The following is a 16,035-nucleotide window of genomic DNA, read 5'->3' as shown; positions in this document are numbered from 1 at the left end:
ATGTGATGGAGAACACAAACCTGCCCATGATGTTCTATTCCTGTTCCTGTCCCTCTGTTTAATGCCATTCATCTAATGACCTCATATGAAAACTATAATCAGAGTGCATGCACCTTTTGGGTTGATTTAAAGCTGAGTCAAGCCATGAACAAAAGTTACTATGGGCAGGGAAGGTAAACTCCATAAATGTTAGTTCAAATATTAGTTAAATATTTATAAAAGGGTAATAACTTGTATTGTTCAGTATGCATGTTGGAATCAATTTATCCTGATGAAGAATGAATAGGCCCATAAAAATTATTTAAAGCTTAAGGCCAGGCATCAGAGGCAAAAATGGTGATTTTGCTTCCAATTGTTCATTTGCAGGCTTTTGGATACTTTCCATTTAAAACGTTCATACTTTCACATTACATAAACTCAGTGAACTGCACTAATTTTTGTTCGACTTTCCATTTCTCAAGAAGTTGAATATTGCCATATGTACACTATATAGCCAAAACTTTGTGGACACCTGAACATCACACGCATATGTGCTCCTTCCCCAAACTTTTGCCACAAAGTTGGAAGCAAAAAACTGCATAGAATGTCTATGTATGCTGTAGCATTACAATTTCCCTTCACTGCAACTAAGACACCCAAAGCTGTTCCAGCATGATGATGCTCCTGTGCACAAAGCGAGCTCCATGAAGACATGGTTTACCAAAGTTGGAGTGGAAGAATTCGAGTGTCTTGCACAGAGGCCTGACCTCAACCCCACTGAATACCTTTGGGATGAACTGGAAAGTTGACTGCACCCCAGACCTCCTCACCTATCATCAGTGCCTGACCTCACTGATGCTCTTGTGGCTGAATGAGCACAAATCCCCACAGAATCATTTTAGGAGGAAAAAATAAAAAAACAAAAAATTGTACAATGAGCTAGTTACATAAGTGTGCACACCCTTTTATTATTGGAAATGTGTTCGGTCTGAACCAATCACATTCAAACTCATGCTAAATACTAATTAGCATACACCTGCCATCAACTGCCATCAAAAAGTCATGGGCCGCAAAGAGCTTACAAAGCAGGTACAGGATCTCATTGCTGAAAAATATCAATCAGTTCAGGGTTACAATAAAATTTCCAAGACATTAGATATACCATGGAATACTGTAAAGACAATAATCAACAAGTGGAGGAAATATGGCCCGACAGTGACACTACTAAGAACAGCACGTCCCTCTAAACTTGATGAGAAGGTCAGGAGAAAACTGGTCAGGGAGGCTGCCAAGAGGCCTACAGCAACATTGAAAGAATTGCAGCAATTTCTGGCAAGGACTGGTTGCTCCGTACATGTGACAACAATCTCCTGAATGCTTCATATGTCTGGGCTATGGGGTAGGGTGGCAAGAAGCAAGCCTTTGTTAACCAAAAATCTGAATAAAATATACATCCAATGTCCCAAAACCATGTGGAACAATGTGTTATGGTCTGATGGGACCAAAGTTAAACTGTTCAGCCATAATACAAAAAGATATATTTGGCACAAAAAAACACAGCACATTACCAAAAGAGCACCATCCCCACAGTGAAGCATGGTGGTGGCAGCACTTTGGCGCTGTTTATCTTCAGCTGGAACTTGGGCTTTAATCAGGGTGGAGGGAATAATGAATAACTCCAAATATCAGTCAATTTTGGCCCAAAACCTTAAGTCTTCTGCTAAAACACTTAAGTTGAAGAGGAATTTCACCTTTCAGCATGACAACGACCCGAAGCAAAGATTCCAAATCAACAAAGCAATGGCTTCAGCAAAACAAGTTCGAGGTTTTGGAATCCAGACCTAAATCCAATCAATAATCTGTGGGGTGACCTGAAGAGGGCTGTGCACAGGAGATGCCCTGCCAATCTGACAGTGTTAGAATGATTTCGCAAGGAAGAATGGCAAAAGATATTGCTAAGTCAACACGTGCCAAACTGATTGACTCTTACCCAAAAAGATTGAATGCTGTGATAAAATCTGAAGGTGCTTCAACTAAGTATTAGTTTAGGGGTGTGCACACTTATGCAACCAGCTTATTCTACTCTACTTTTTTATGTTCCCTTTAATTAACAGGTAAAAACCTTTACAATAAAGGTAGAAAAGGTTCTGACATTATTTATCTTGGTTTAATTTTTTTACATCACAAAAACCTGCCATTTTAACAGGGGTGTGTCGAGTTTTTAGAGCCACTGTACTTGTATAGATATTTGCTAAGACTCGATAACTCTTGATGAAACGATTCAGAGAAATCCCCTGGTATTTTGTGGCTTTTTGAAGTAATGTTTGTCAACCATTTTCTCAAATTAACCTGTTTTCCAAATGTCAAGTCATTTTTCTCAGCTTCCTCAGCTGGAGGAACATCCATATTATTTCCAGTTTGGTTTAAAGAGCTTCAAGTCTTAATAAAGAGTCTAATAGCTTAATAGAATGTTTATTTTTACACAAAATTACGACAACCCATTGTATGAAAAGCTTAAGTCTATTAGGATGTGCTACCTGGTCTTAAGTATTATTCATTTATAAGCCTTGCTAGATAGATAAACCTATCTACAGTTACAGATGCCTCACTTTGGATAATGAGTAACATTTGAGGCATGGGTTTTCTGTCATAGCTATAAAATGCTGCCTGACAGACTCTGTGACTGTGAGCTGCATGCTCATGCGGGGGTAGTGTAACATGATGCAGGCTGCTGCGAAGTGAGCAAAAAAAAAAAAGCGCTCTTACTGTGTTCTCCTGTGAGATGATGTAGTTTCTCAAACGGATCCACCATATCTGCTGTGCTGTTGTTGGCCTCGATTCTACCTTTGGCTGTGACGTTGCTGCCTGTATAGCTGCAGATGAAGGATGGCAAAATGGTAGGATAGTTCATGCCCCCATTAAGTCTCCCCAGAGCTGTGGTGCCTGTGCAAATCTGCGGGCCTTCATGAAAGTCACCTTGAAAGATGCTATGCACTGACTGGTGTCCTGGTGAAAGCCCAGCAGGTGACTGTGAGGACACCGTCAGCTGAACTCCTGACGTGACAAACCTCATCTCCAGAACATCGGTGCTCTCAGCTATGGCCTGAGGGCTTGGGCTGCCATTGCTGAGGTGACAGTGATGATGCTGGTGGTGCTGGACAAGATTGTGGACAGAACGTGCCCAGTGCCCACCACTCTTTTGCCTGCCATGCCCATTGGACCCTCCACCCCCTGGCAAGGCGCCACTATTGGGGTTGACCTTCTTCCTGCGCTTGCTCTGCCAACTGGTGTAGATCCGGTATGCACGGCGCTTCACTTTGCGGTACAGGTGGCTGATGTACCTGAGCATCTCCTCATAACAGCTGCCAGGCTCTGAATAGCTGGCCAGTGTGCTGTCATTGGACATGTAGCGTGCACGCTGCTCCTGCATCAGTTGGTTCTCCCGCTGCTTAGTTTCCGAGAACTGGGTTGCGATCACAACCAGGCACAAATTTATCATGAAGAAAGAACCCACCTGGAGAATGCACAACATATTAGCTTTCTTCGCCTTCAAATCGACGGTACACAAATCAGCTTACTGAGAGAAATGTAGATTAAGAAACAAGAAGTGGACTTACTATAATAAGCAATATAAAATATATAAAATTGTAAAAGGAATGGGCATCCATAACATAATACATGATGTCGACCCATCCCTCCAAAGTGATAACCTGTGAAGAAAAGAAACAGAAAACAGTCAGTGATTATCTTCTATGGGCAAGATCATATGAGGTATGTTAGGAAAACTAAAACATAATAACAAAGTCAACCATTTCTAATATGTAAAGGTTTCACCTTCTGAAGCACTTTTCATGTTCTGCTTATGAAAGACTTTTGTCTGACACACCCTGTTTGTGTATCATCTTAACCTTTACAACAAAGTCTACAAAAGTTTACACATTTTCCATGTCTTTAATATTCTTTCCAGATGAGAATATGGTCTAAAGGACACCTGACCTGAGGTGTTTGGAGTATCTTTCACAGTGAATACGACAGTTTTGTGGACCATGGCATCTACAAAACTTCAATTATGTGGGACAGCTCTCCTGGGTGTTCTCCATTTATGTCATTTAATACAGTGTGCTAATAATGCAGTTATAATAGACCACTTTCCAGGGACTGAATGCTTTTTAAGTGTACAGCAAAATTCCAAAAGAGATACGGATCAAGTTAAGTTAAAAGGCAGTCAGCTGTTTTATCGCAGTCTGTACAAGATTACGTTGTGTTAGGCACAGCCAAGTCTCTGCACTACCAACGTATGTTATTAGCTGTGGGACACTTCTCAGCTGGTTGTTGCTTGTCCTGTCCTCTCCTGCGGCTAATGGAGGTCCAGTGCGTGACTAAAGGTCCTGTCATGTTGCCATACTTATACAGTGGTAGTCCGTCCTGCTCTATAATAGAATGTCATGTTTTACTGGTAATCCAGACAACGAAGTGGGCAAGTGACTGACCCGCAAACCCAAACTAATGAGAGCGACCTGCAGGGGTTAGACACTCATTAAGAGAGAACAGAGAGCAGTGCGATTGTCGTGTCTAGTTCACACCCCCCTCTAACAGTGTGGCTATGCATATTCAGTCTTCTTTGAGATTGCTTGAGACACTGTTTTAGACGTGAGCCGAGGGTCAGCAGGCCAGATTGAAAGGATGATGAATTAATATATGAGTAGATGCACTGCCATTTTATGACATTCTGGGAAGAATTTCAATTCCACAGACACAGATGGCCAACAATGTTCAAAATCTTAGTGATCCAAAAAAAAAAAAAAAAATGAGGGTAATCATTGTAGAGCGTTGTGATAGAGCCGGACAATGATGACTAAAACATCACATTTGCTCAGAAGGTGTTTAATTTTTTAGTGCAACAGGAGTCTGTCTAATTCGACTCTTTTTTTTTTCTGAAGGAACAGCATTATTTAGCCATTATTGAACCATTATTCAGAAGAATCTGTTATTAAAACAACAACAAAATAATAATTGCAACCATTGCACTGTGCAGTGATCAGTATACACTTACCTGGAAAATAGCAATCCAAGCATATCCAATATTGTCAAAGTTCACAGCCCCTTTGTGAGGGTTAAGCTCCCCGGGCTGACACACACTGTAGTACTGGTTCCAGTTCACGCAACCGTTCCTGGTATCAGGGCCAGACAAGGAGTGTCCAAGGGATGCATTTAGATTGCACTCCATCTCACCCTCCTTGTAATGTGGCACGTCGGTGCACTTGAGCATGCCGTTAATTATAGTGGAGCAGATAAATGGGCTCTCCTCCCCGTCCTCATGCATGTAATATGGACTCATGAAGGACAGATTGTACAGACTGTTGAGAGAATAAAGGCAAATTCCTTAATCACTCATTACATAGATAAGAAAAACCAATGGGCAAACAAGAATGGACAGATGTAAATAGACCATATGGCAATAATTAGCTATAGACAAGAAAAAAAGGAGATTAGTAACTATTTGTGAATAAAAGACACAATGCGACGCCTTGACGCAGTAGTTCTGCAATCATCTTACACTATACCTCGTTAAAGATAGAGACAAGTTTGTTACAAATTCTCCCCAGCAGCTCCTTAGAGATCAAACAGTGAAGTTCAATAGCTCAGAATCAGCTTTTGGGGATACATAGAGCTGAAAAAACATGCAGAGAGTGCTAATTTGTTCCATTACATCAAAACCTGCTCTGGCTTGAAGTACATTTGTATTTGTATATATTAGAGGTATACGCATCGTCATTGCTCAGGGGCTGTTTCACAACACCGATTTTACACCAGGGTGTGATGTTCAATTTACAGGACTGTCAGCAATTGAAATGCCATTGCTGATGGCAAGAGCTGACTGTCGCTTTGGATCACATCTGAAATCTGGCGCACTCCTGGAGAGACGGGGACAGAGCAGGGAACAAAAGATAAAGGCACTTACTCTTTCGCGTTTTTGTCTAGGAAACACCTGTTCCTTAGAAGACCAGCCCAAAGCTGCACCCCAACAATGCCGAATATAAAGAACACAAAAAAGCACAGCAGGAGGACATTGCCTAACATAGGCAGAGTATCTAGGAGCAGAGTCACCAGTATCCTCATACCTGCACAGACAAGGGAGCAGAGAGAGACACATATGCATTTGCAAGTCATTTTCTATCAAACTTTTCTGAATTTGACGAGACATAATAAACAGTGACATTTTATTTTGCCAAAGAACGGCATATTTTCTGGCAGATTCATATCACCTCAGTTCGCCAGGTCTATCTGTGACTTGTTTGATGAACATGATTGAACGCTGGGAGACTTAAAGTATCTGCAAGATTTAGCTTGTGGGTTGGAATGTACTTTGTACAGATGTTACACAATATTCAATGGCAAACTTCTGAGCATCAAAAAGCCCAGCATTACACACAGGTCATAACGCTTAATAGATCTTTGTGCCTAACTAATCACACTGTAGGAAGACCACAGGGCCTGTCTGAATACTGCAATCAGAATTTTAGATTGTAAACATGCAAGAAATACAATGCACTTCTAATAAATAAACTGATAAACTGATAAAACATCTAAAAGAAAAAAAATTAGGTTGAATTAGTCCATAAAGAAATACACTGGGGCCTATTTTCCTGATCAAACAAGAACAACTTGATGATGCCTCCACTACCAACAAGCATTGGTCCTTCTTGTTACTGCCTCATAAACTCTTGCTGCATGTTCTCCCCACAGTACAGGGAGAACATGCAAACTCCACACACACACACAGGGCCACAGCGGGAATCAAACCCTCGACCCTGGAGGTGTGAGACAAATGTGCTAACCACTAAGCCACTGTGCGCCCTAGCCAGTACAACAGTACAATCTAATCAGTTAATCTGCTGCATATATTGTTGTTAATATATAAATTCTATAAACATTCAACCATTCACTCTTGAGATATCGCACTAAAGAGAATCTCATGCATGGACAACTCAAAAACCTAATGCCTCCACAACATAGTAAGTAAACTAATTGTGGCATAGTCTACCAAATGGTGTGGTTGTTTCCCTCTCTCTTCTAATTCCCTTTAAAATGATATCAAACACTGTATGTGCAGTGTAGTCGAGTGATAGTTTCATAATGTTTATGAACATTTCACTTTCACACTCCTCAAACAAAGAAATTAGGTGCATGTGTAATTTCTTAATAACTGGCCTTAGAGATTCTTGCTCCTGTCAATTTTATCCCACTTCTCCACAAACTGGGTGCAATTCAGCTCAAAGTTGTGGCCTATTTCAGATTTCACCTGCTGTTCCAAATAATCTGACAACTTTCCTATGGGAATAAGGTCAGGCAATTTTTCAGGACAGTCAAACTGTCCCAGAGTCTAGCCAATGACAATCCGGTTTTATGTTATGTCTAACACTCATCCAGGTGTGTAACCAACTGACATTATACATTATACAACAATTGTTTTGTTATTGGTGTTAGAGATAGAATTGCTTATTACAGCTAATGCCTTATCTGTTTGATGGAAAATATATATCTTTTTTAAAAATTCGACAAATGTGGTATATATTTAGTTCTGTCAGAATGTGTCAGTCAGTTGTATTTTGTTAGTTGTAGGGTGACGTAGTCCACTCGTCCATATATATTACAATGGAGTGACATTAATAGTATTCATCCACAAAACCTGGGTTGTAGGACATGCAACAGGATGTTTAAGGACACCACTTTTCTCTTGCGTTTACACTAAGAGAGGGTTTTAGCAGACAGTAAAAGAAATACACAGGTTTGAATTAAGCATTGTGCTGACAGATTTTGTATGCCACGCCCCCTGTCACTCCACCCACATCATTAAAAAACAAGGAAATTTGGCTTATATCCAACCAAATTAGCAATATGCCCATGATATACCACTAAATTACACTTATGACCGCATTAAAATAGAGCCTGTTATTCCTTTTCTCCTGCTATTGCAAGTGAAGAAAAAACGAAGGAGAAATCAGATCACATGATTGCGGTCGCACAGCAAGTAAGACACAGAATTTCAACCACAAGCCATTTGAGTTTCTCGAGGAGTATAGAAGTGACAGAGATGCCAGGAGGAACTTCGTCACGTAGAACTGATGTCCTGTTGCACAAAAACATGCTTTGCATACAAAGACCAAATGAATACTTCCTGTCTTAAACTGCCATTGCTTTCTCAAAGCACCTGAAGGAAGGTACCAGAGGCTGACAGACGATACTAGCAGGTTTTAATTAGGGTCATACATCAGTACCTGTATCTTTGGCTATGAACTATCAATGTGTCTTCAGTGAAAGAAGAGCTGAATGGAGAGGTCAACCACCAAAAGTTAATGCATACACCATTGTAAAACGTGTACTACGCGAATGCTGGGATATTGTATGAGTCTGAGTTTCTGATTTCAAGCCTGCAAATAGTAAAACACGAGAAGATGACCAAAGGAAATAACTATCTGAATTATGGGGCATATCTAACGGAAATGCTTAACTAACAAGTCTGGGTATGTGTTTGCCTGTGTGAGTATATATGGCTGCTGTAATGTGAATGAGTTACGTGGAGAGTAGAGGGCCTTAAATGGACGTGCTTGAGTGGAACATCCTCTCTGTGGCCTGTCCATGCCTCCCACATTAGGCAGCACATAGCCGTCTGAGAGGAGGCCGGGGTAATGAGCTCCCTGGAGGAGTGCTTGGTCACATAGCGGAGAAAAATGAGAAGACCAGCACAAGCACATACACTCCCACACACGAATGCTGACAGTGAAATACACTGTCTGTGAAAAAGAGTGACGACTGGATTCAAATACAAAGACTACAGGTATGAACAGCCAGGGTCAAGCAAATAACTGTACACACACCCCCACACACTTTTCCCAAGTGATAAAATCACTTGTGATTCCACCTTAGTAGCACCCATGGATTCAGACGGATAAATAACACTATCACATCACTATCATTACAATGGACTCATTAATACTGAAGCCGCAGGGAGATGCTAAACTTACCATTACATTTACAACCTGTTTCACACTGAAAACATGATCCAAAAAAAAAAAAAAACAAGGAAACAAACCCATCTGTTCTCCAACACACACAAAATGCAGGAAGAGTTCCAGAATCTGCACTTGCTTATTACATAACCTTATTATTGTTTAGTTATCATTAGTTATTAGTTATAAGACAAAGTATTTGTTAACTACAGTGAAACCGATAAGAAAGAGAATCACTGAAAGTTGAAAATTTCTGTAAATTGACAAAATATTTTGCACTAAACTGCCGTTTCTTTAAGAACAACAGATTGCTTTCCAAAACGTTGTATTCAGGGACATCAAGCAGTTTTTGTTGGTTAATTTCTGACCTCCAACTTGTGTTACAAATGTCATACATGTATGGCATTTTGTATTCCTCAGAAGACATAGACATGGTATTATTTTAACTTAATAGTTTGTCATAGTGATCTTTGGCCTTAAAGAGGTTGGCATAGTGGTACAGGAAGTAGTGTTGTTACCTCTCAGGGTCCAGGGTTCAGTCCTTCAAGCTTGCATTATTGTTGGGTTGTTGAAAAGTACTCAAATTCTGGCTTGATTATTATAAGGTACAGCCTAATCATGTTTACATACTGTAAACTGTATAGCAATAAAATCTCGTCCAAGGACTCCAGATACTCGTGTCCAGTATGCTAGCTATAACAAACAAGTATTCTATCAGTGGCTGTTAAAGATATTCTCCTCAGTACCTTTCTGCTGATCACAGGTTGCTAAGTAACAGAAATAATCATGATACTCCAGGATGTTTCGAATCATTATCCATAGTTTAACAAATGCAAAAATTAAAAATGGATCTATTAGTAAAGATAACATACAACATTATTAACGTAAAGTCCTCGAAGTTGTGCGTTAGTGCAAAGTAACATCCTGGCTGGGAGGATCGAAGGCTATGATGTTAATTGTGATAACACACTCACTCTTGCCTGCTATTACTTAAATACATTCACAGGCTCACCTGTACTGTTTTTCTTCAATTTACATGTACGGCATTTGACAGTCGCCCTTATCCAGAGCGTATTACATTAATCTCATTTATACATTTGAGCAGTTGAGAGTTGAAGTCTTGCTCAAGGTCCAGCAGTGGCAGCTTGGCAGGAGTCAGAAGTCCAATGTCTTAACCAATGAGCTACCACATCCTACACATTCTTCCATCAGACCTAACCTCACAGTATGCTTTTGTGAACATTAATTGAAGCTCTTGAACAGTATCTGCATGATTTTATGTATTGCGCTGCTGCCACATGACTGACTGATTGGATAATTGCATAAATGATCACAGGTACAGGTGTTCCTTTTAAAGAGTCTATATAACCACTAATTTCTCCTTAAGTGGTCTTTCACATATTATGTGATATGTTATTATTATTTTCATTATTATGATATTTAATGATATTTAATATTATTTTCACATATATTATCTCATGTTTCAGTGAAATTAGTTTATCTCTGTACATCACACAGCATTAAGTTTAGACTGCACAGTTACTTACTAGGGACTCTGTTGATGGCTCGTAGAGGCCTGAGCACACGCACAGTCCGGATGGCTGACAGGCTGGCATTGTGACCATCCAGTGAGTACTCCAACATCCTTCAGAGAAACAGAACCCAGTCAATTTCCTTAACCAGAGGCAGACCCCTTTTACACCACCCGACCAGTTTTTCAATAACAAATCATTTGACTTAGCCCTGGACTGAAAAATTAGTTACATGCAGTCTCATGTTCATGTCACTTGTAAACATTATGGTTTACAAATCACTTGTAAACAATAATGTGCAAGAGAAGAAACAGGTTCATATTAACAATTAGAGACGCCACATAAATGATATTTAATGATGTACTTAACTGTGTCGACTGGGTGCATTTGGATCAATTGCACAGGATTCTTTTCAATAATTTTCTAATTAAAAAGTTAATGACATCGTATTCTATGACTATAATGATGTTGAATCCCATGGCTCCTAATAAAAGTCCGGTGTGAACATGCTGTTGATGACTCGCTCTACAGATTGTGTTTCCGCCTACTAATAACCACAGTGCTGTGAAAAAGTATTTGCCCCCATCCTGATTTCATCTGTTTTTGTGTATATTACATACTAAATTGTTTCAGAAATTAAAACATAATCTAAGATAAAACACCCTGGGTAAACACACACAAAAAAACAGTTTTTAAATGATAATGTTAATGCATAAACGTTATCCAATACCAACTGGGCCTGTGTGAAAATGTATTTGCCTCCATAGTTTCTAATTCCCCAAATGTATGAAACTGCATTCATAATGGGGTTCGGCTGGACTAGACACAACCAGGACTGATTACTGCAAACCCTGTTCAATCTAATCAACACTTAAATAGAACTTTTCACAAAATTTCACAAAAAGAACATCATGCCGATGGTGAAGCATGGTGGTGGGAGTGTGATGCTGTGGGGATGCTTTGCTGCTTCAGGGCCTGGGCAACTTGCAACAATTGAGGGAAACATGAATTCTGCTCTCTACCAGAAAACCTTAAAGGAGAATATTTGGTCTTCAGTCTGTAAGTTGAAACTCAAGCGCAACTGGATTATACAGCAAGACAATGATCCAAAGAATAGGAGTAAGTCCTAGTCCTAGAAGTAAGTAAAAGGCTGGTATCCAGTTATCGGAAGCGTTCGGTTGCAGTTATTGCTGCTAAAGTTGGCACAAGCAGATTTTAAGTTTAAGGGTGCAATTAGTTTTTACACATGCGTGATAGGTGTTAGGTAACTTTTTTTGCTTCAATAAAATAAATTAAAAAAAAAAATAAAAACAGTATTGTGTGTTTCATCAGGGTGCCTTTGTTTTTATGTTGAATTTCGTTTGAAGATCTAAAACTAGCTAGCATGAGATATACACAAAAACAGAAGAAATCAGGACTTTTTCACAGCACTGTATGTGTGCTGTGAGCCTTTATATGTGTTTTAATATGATCAAATACAATTTTTGGTCTTGAGCTCTCTTTGTGAGCACATACACCAGGAATACACACCATGCATGCAGCAAGCCACCACTACCACTCAGAGACCCTACATGTGATTTCTTCAGTCCATTAAGTTTCACTTATCAACCTTCCATATAAAGTGGAAAAGCAGTGCAAAGAATGCATGAGAAAATAATAATAATGAAATTTTTCATTCCAAATCTGCTTGTGAATGTTCATGATGGCATGATGGGGCCAGGAGCCTTTGAGAAGGCACATATTTGGTGTCATAGGTTAGGTAGTAGGTAGTAGGGTATCTGTATCTGTATCAAACATCTGGAAACTGTTGTGGGTGTGGACTAGACCGAACTTTGAATATTTTTAACAATTGTTTACAAATTATAAAAAAGCTCAGGGAGCTTTGATTGATTGTAATTGACAACAATAGCCATCTATAATATTTTATAAGATTGACTTTAGTTTTGGGGCTTGTTACATTCCAGAAACAGGAGAAAAGTTCACTGCACGTCGACGCTCTGCTGCTTCGAGTCAAACTTGGGTTCTTGTTTTTAAGTGGCAATATAATTACTTTTTCAGGAAGATTTTATTTTAATAACTGTAGAGAACCTTTATTTAACAATGACGAAAAAACAAGCAATTAACGTGCAACTTATTTTGATAAATTAACTGAATTATTATCTTTTCGAGACCTCAGCAGAGATATACTGCCCTGTACGCAGTGCGTGGGCTATACAGAGTTCCAGCCCTATAAATAAAAGCATACTAATTTTTCGTACATTTTGGGCCAGTTTATATAGATATATGGTAGAAATATGGGTTTATTTTGCTCAGTAAGGCCGTGTTTAGATCAGGATACTGAAGCAAACTACTGACAAAAAAACACCCAAAAAACAAAGCGTGTACCCCCTGTATCATTCAGTTCATTCTGAATAACATGTTCATAATCGGTTACAGCCCTACTAGTTATCTAAATTAGCCTAAGGCCTTATAAGAAGTCTTTTATATCAGCCTTTACTTAAAACTGTTTTCTTGTTATGCTAGAATCCCAACTTTCATTGTCTCTAAGGAAATCTAGTGAGCTACTTTAAAGGAAATGTTGGCTGGCAAGAAATGACTCGCTATCAGCAGACCTTACAGAGAACAACAACAAAAAAAAGCGCTTAATATTAGCTAGCTATAGGCCACATTTATAAAGACTCACCTCTGTGGCTTCACGCTGTGGCACATGTACTGCTAACAGAGTGCATACTGTATATTGGTGCCTCAAACACTTTGTTGAGAGCTTCTGAATTGTCTGAAAGTCAATGATTTTAAAGGAGGTGTACAAAAATGAGCTGAATAAATTTGATTAATATTTAGCAAGTAGTTTATTTAATTGCTGCTGTTTATGTGAAATCTTAAAATAGACAAATCCTTTGTCATAATACTGGTTGATGCACTTTTATTTATGTTACTCTGGACATTTGGGCAAATCCCCCGGCTGATTCTTGTTCCAAGCATGCCTCTGCTTAATCTGACCACCTTTTACCAAAAACATCCAAAACGTTAACTGAAGCTGAGCCCTTAGAAGAAAGACCGTAGTAAAACTGGTTTTTCAGTGATGGATCTCTCACCCAGCCATGACAATGAAGAAGTCCAGGCGGTTCCATGTGTCTCCAAGGTAACACTTAGATCCAAAAATCCCCAGAGCCATCATCTTGATAACCATCTCCACAGCGAAAAAGGCAAAGATGCAGTCATCAAATGCCTGAGGACACAGTAACACTGTAATTACCAATGACCAGTTGGACCAAGCAAAACAAGAAGCTTGCGTTCTTCACTTTACCAGGAGTGCATCACTCGAAGGGTCTAAACCAGGCAGTAACTGCAATAAAATTATTATTATAAGTCAAAAAATAATCATTTTTATACCACAGCACTGTTGAATTCTCGATTCTGATTGGCTGACAGACGTTCTGAGGTGTGCAATCATTTTTCAGTAAATGCACAGCTAAAGTAGTTCCAGTCAGGTCTTGACCGCATTACAGTTCCGTATCACTTCGCCAAGTTAACCGAAATAACGGGAATGTATTCAGGTGCGGTGGTATAAGCAGAATAATTGACTCCGATCTGTTGAATTAAAAAAAAAAGAATGCTCACCCAAGGTGTAACGGCCATTATTATAATATCACCTTGGGGTGTGCATTACTTTGTAATAATTCATCGCCCTGTCATCAATTATTCCTTACACATTCTTTATCAGCTAAATGTATTAGAACAGCAGGAGACACTGAACAACATGCCAGTCCTGAGGGAAGGAGTGGGGAAGTTATGGCTACTATGTGCTACTTCCTGTTAGGTGTCTTCTGAGTAAATCCTACTGATAGCACTGTCTGAATGTACCGAACCAGCACCGTTCCCACAGACACATGATTCCTCTAGAGGCCTAATGGGGGTGTCATCAGGGCTATGGGGAATCACAGAGTTACACTAACAACATGCCTTTCGGAAATGACATTTGGCTAAGCCTCCACTCCCCCTTCATACCATGTGGACAACAGGATCTGGGATGAGAGCTAGAGCTTGATAAATTATTGTTTCTAAAATGAATCTGCATTGACGAAACATTAGCAACAGAGAAGTGATGTATAGATTTTTGGAGCAATATATAGTACATTATAGGCAGCACAAAGGAGAATAAACCCTGCAATCATGTGCTCACCAATATTAAAAGTCCATGAAAAGATCAGTGCTTACTTGGAGGATGACACACCACTCAGACTGGCACGTGACGTCCTCGCAGGGCTGGAACATGCCCAGGGTCACACAGTTCAGAAGTATAACCAGCATGCTCACATGCTCGAACCAGGTGACCATGAGTCAAGGAAAGGAAACTTAACACAATGTTTAATTACAAGCTACATTACAAGTTTCGCTAAAAGACAATTTACTCTCTTAAGATTAAGATTCCAATCAAATTAATTTGGAAAAACTTCAGCAGACACATTTCATCTCACTGTGAATGTTTGGTTGCAGGGAACTGCTGTGTTTCTCCCTTGTGCTATAATCTTAATTACCAAATTTCTAAAGCACTTATTAATTAGTGAGGGAAAATTGTTCACTAAATGGAAGTTAGACATTTCATTATGCTTCACTTGGTCTGGGTTTTAGTTAGTATGCTGACAGAATTGAAACAAAAGTGCCTAAATTATTCTTTCAATAATATGTTCAAGACAAAATTGGGCTTCTTATATACCAATCAGATAGAAGACATAGATCTGTAGAGCTGCACGATTTATATTTTAACCTTGATCACAAAGTTTGGCTTCTTCAATTAAATAAACACAACTAATGGTGATATTGGTGAGCTGAGATGAAGTGTTGTTAGATATCGGTTCGTACGGGCATGTTTATTTTGGCCCTGCAGTAAACTGGTGTCCCATCCATGGTGTATATCCACCCTATGCCCAGTGTTTCTGGGATAGACTCCAGAAATGATCGTCATTTTGAGTCTTAAATTTGTTTCACTAATGATTTAATATAATCTACTCAATGACTGTGACAAATGGCCTCTCTATTTTTAATTTAGATAGGCTTATAATGTGACAGAAAGGCCTTTATTCCAAATTCAACATTCCATCTATCCATCCATTCTCCATACCGCTTATCCTACACAGGGTAACAGGGGAGCCTGGAGCCTATCCCCGGGAACTCAGGGCACTAAGCAAGGGACACCCTGGAAGGGGCGCACACACATTCACACGCTATGGACAACATGGAAATGCCGATCAGCCTACAGCTCATGTCTTTGGACTGGGGGAGGAAACCGGAGTAAAATCCCAGAGGATTTCCCAGAAACCCAGAGGAAATCCCCAAAGCACGGTGAGAACATGCAAACTCCACGCACATAGGGCGGAGGTGGGATTCGGACCTCCAACCCTGGAGGTGCGAGGCAAACGTGCTAACCATTAAGTCACTGTGTAAATTTAAAATGACGAAATAGCTGTTCAAATTTTCAATATTGTTCAAAACAGCACAACAAATGTTCTTAC

The 16,035-nt window shown here is 39.6% G+C and overlaps 1 protein-coding gene across 1 annotated transcript in view; it reads right to left on the bottom strand.

Annotated features, from left to right (window-relative positions):
- Positions 1–14,991, bottom strand: part of cacna1ha (calcium channel, voltage-dependent, T type, alpha 1H subunit a) — a 55,892-nt gene extending 40,901 nt beyond the window's left edge. The window contains exons 1-7 of the mRNA XM_017455071.3: positions 14,741–14,991; positions 13,618–13,751; positions 10,538–10,635; positions 5,942–6,101; positions 5,033–5,336; positions 3,597–3,689; positions 2,746–3,493 (exon numbers count right to left, since the gene is read on the bottom strand). Coding sequence (XP_017310560.2) covers positions 2,746–3,493; positions 3,597–3,689; positions 5,033–5,336; positions 5,942–6,101; positions 10,538–10,635; positions 13,618–13,751; positions 14,741–14,860 — 1,657 coding nt within the window. The 5' untranslated portion in view covers positions 14,861–14,991. The remainder of the gene's footprint in view (positions 1–2,745; positions 3,494–3,596; positions 3,690–5,032; positions 5,337–5,941; positions 6,102–10,537; positions 10,636–13,617; positions 13,752–14,740) is intronic.
- Between the last annotated feature and the right edge of the window lie 1,044 nt (positions 14,992–16,035).

The sequence above is a fragment of the Ictalurus punctatus genome, chromosome 24 (genome assembly GCF_001660625.3).
Source record: "Ictalurus punctatus breed USDA103 chromosome 24, Coco_2.0, whole genome shotgun sequence".
Classification (NCBI taxonomy): Eukaryota; Metazoa; Chordata; class Actinopteri; order Siluriformes; family Ictaluridae; genus Ictalurus; species Ictalurus punctatus.
Note: the sequence above shows the minus strand (reverse complement) of the source record. Positions and strands in the feature narration are given on the sequence as shown.